Source organism: Buceros rhinoceros, unplaced genomic scaffold, assembly GCF_000710305.1.
Source record: "Buceros rhinoceros silvestris isolate BGI_N320 unplaced genomic scaffold, ASM71030v1 scaffold18283, whole genome shotgun sequence".
Lineage (NCBI taxonomy): Eukaryota > Metazoa > Chordata > Aves > Bucerotiformes > Bucerotidae > Buceros > Buceros rhinoceros.
The window spans coordinates 21,365-23,787 of NW_010403219.1; the positions used below are offsets into that span (position 1 = coordinate 21,365).

The following is a 2,423-nucleotide window of genomic DNA, read 5'->3' on the forward strand; positions in this document are numbered from 1 at the left end:
CTCTTTCCAAAACAGTTAAACCGTAAAACATTATTCAGCTACTAGTGACACGGAGATGCAGAGGAAGGGAGATAGTCTCTGCTGTAGTTTGAAGCCCTGTAGACCTCTACCTTGACTGTACTTGAAGTCATTGTTGTCGGTGCACAACTCCATGGAATATTTTCACTGAGACAAGCTGTGCTTAAACAGTCTTTCTCAAACACGGCCTGCTGCAAAGGGGGATCTAGTAGTCACGTACGTATCTGTCCATGAGACAAGGGTGCTCTTAACTGCATGCAAGTACAAGAAGCATTTTAAGAGCTTATATCTAGAAATCTTGAAGAGACTTTGGCCCAAGAGCATCTCTAAATTGCCACTTTCTTTCATTAAAGCTGCGCAGAATCTCTCAAAGGTAGGATTCATCCTTCCTAGCTTGAGACACTCTCAATGCCTCCTGGTCTGTTAACTGTGTGACAGCTGTTTTGGCTGGTTGCTGTTTTTACCCAGTTTTTTCTCATTAAATCCCTGCTCTGACCAGGCATGGCAACAGCAAACACCACATCACTCAGATTTAAGAGAGGCAACTGATGTTACAGCCTTACACCCACAGTCATCACAGCAGATGACAAACTGAGCTTCGTCGATCCTGTCGTAAAAAAACAATTTCAGAAGAGGCAAACACACAAGAGTTCTCAGAAGAGAACTGTCCCAGCTAGGGGCTGCAAAGTTAACTAACCCTGATCACCAATATGAAAGATTGCTGACAAAATAAACCAAACCAAAGCCACACCTGCTTGCCCTTTTGAAAACCGAGCTCTTTTCCAGGTGGAAGTCTCTGTTAATAAGCAGAGCTAAACACTTACACCAGCTCAGTGTAGCCGCAGTGCCAACTGCAGACCCAGTGTAAAATCCACAAAACCGTGCAGTAGTCTTAAGAACACGGTGGTTCGATACGCTGTGGTGGAGGTTGGAGGCGTTGTGAGGATAGCAATGGTGGGCATGTCTGCTGCAAGGTGGGTATAGTTCCTCAAGCAGCTTTTGAAGTTTATTTTGTCAAGCATGGCCCACTGTGGACTACTCTCAGATTCGTTCAGCAGAGCAAGTAGATATTTATTGCATATGTCCATATGGCTGAGACCAGAATATTGAGTGTTTTGTACGTAAGGATAGACAGTCCAGCAGACTTGTGATGAAAATTCTCTGAGTTAAATTCTGAAATGCTCCTGTGTTACTAAACATAAGTTCAATTTAGCAGATTTCCTTGTCCTTTTCACTTGGATAGTGATGTACTTGTATTTTGTTTTCTAACAGCATATCACTGCAAGTGTGTGGATCCGTGGCTGACAAAAACAAAAAAAACTTGCCCCGTGTGTAAGCAGAAAGTGGTCCCTTCTCAGGGGGACTCTGACTCTGAAACAGACAGTAGCCAAGAAGAGAATGAAGTGTCTGAAAATACTCCTTTGCTTAGACCCTTAGCCTCAGTTAGTACTCAGTCGTTTGGGGCTCTGTCAGAATCTCACTCCCACCAGAACATGACTGAGTCCTCTGAGTACGAGGAGGATGACAATGACAATATCGATAGCAGTGATGCAGAAAATGGAATGAATGAAGAAAGTGTAGTGGTTCAACTGCAGCCCAACGACGAAAGGGAGTACCGAGTGGCAAATACTGTCTGAGACTACTAACGATGAATAGAGGCCGAACAAAACCGTTCTCGAGGCTTTACTTTACAAACCTTTACGTAGGGAATATATTTTAATCTGTAATCCATTTGGTTTCTTTGGTAGGAGCAGCGGTTCACGTAGTAGTACTATGGTTAAATCATTACAGATAGATTGATTTTTGATTCAGGTATTGAGTCACATGTTCTGTCTTCTCAAAACGAACAGTTTAACTGGACTTCACAGTGCTAACAAACAATGTTAATAGTTTATATCCATAGAAATATCACACAGACTCTTATGTATCTTGTTGAAATGGGGTTTATCTGGAAGTAATTTTTTTCCATTTTGTAGCTACAACTGGGTCATTCTGATAGCAATATTTATTACCTGTATGGTATGTGTTACCCCTTCAGCCCAACAAAAACTATGTGCATGTTTGTGTAGAGTGTTCCTAAAAGCTGTCAGCACTACTGAAAGAAAGATGTAGAACAGATCGATACTCTATCTGCTGGTGTATCAAAGCAAAGCAGAAGAAATTCCACTTCTATCTCAAAGCAGCAATTCCAGGTAATTCTTCGGAGTTTGCCACAGTAGCTGAGTTAAAGCAGTTCCATCGAGCAATTCCTAGGGTAAGGCAAATTAGAACACATGTTTAGTTCTGGGCAATTCACAAGGTAAGATCCCCCATAAAGACGTTAACTATCCCTGCTTGCCACCATGATGCCGTCTGGTTTCCAGGATGATATGGGAGCTGGTGGGAAGAGGGGGGCAGTGACCAAA

General features: G+C 42.5%; 1 protein-coding gene across 1 annotated transcript in view; it reads left to right on the forward strand.

Annotated features, from left to right (window-relative positions):
* The window catches only part of RNF13 (ring finger protein 13), an 18,934-nt gene extending 17,021 nt beyond the window's left edge, over positions 1–1,913 (forward strand). The window contains exon 9 of the mRNA XM_010132932.1: positions 1,291–1,913. Coding sequence (XP_010131234.1) covers positions 1,291–1,655 — 365 coding nt within the window. The 3' untranslated portion in view covers positions 1,656–1,913. The remainder of the gene's footprint in view (positions 1–1,290) is intronic.
* Positions 1,914–2,423: the final 510 nt, after the last annotated feature.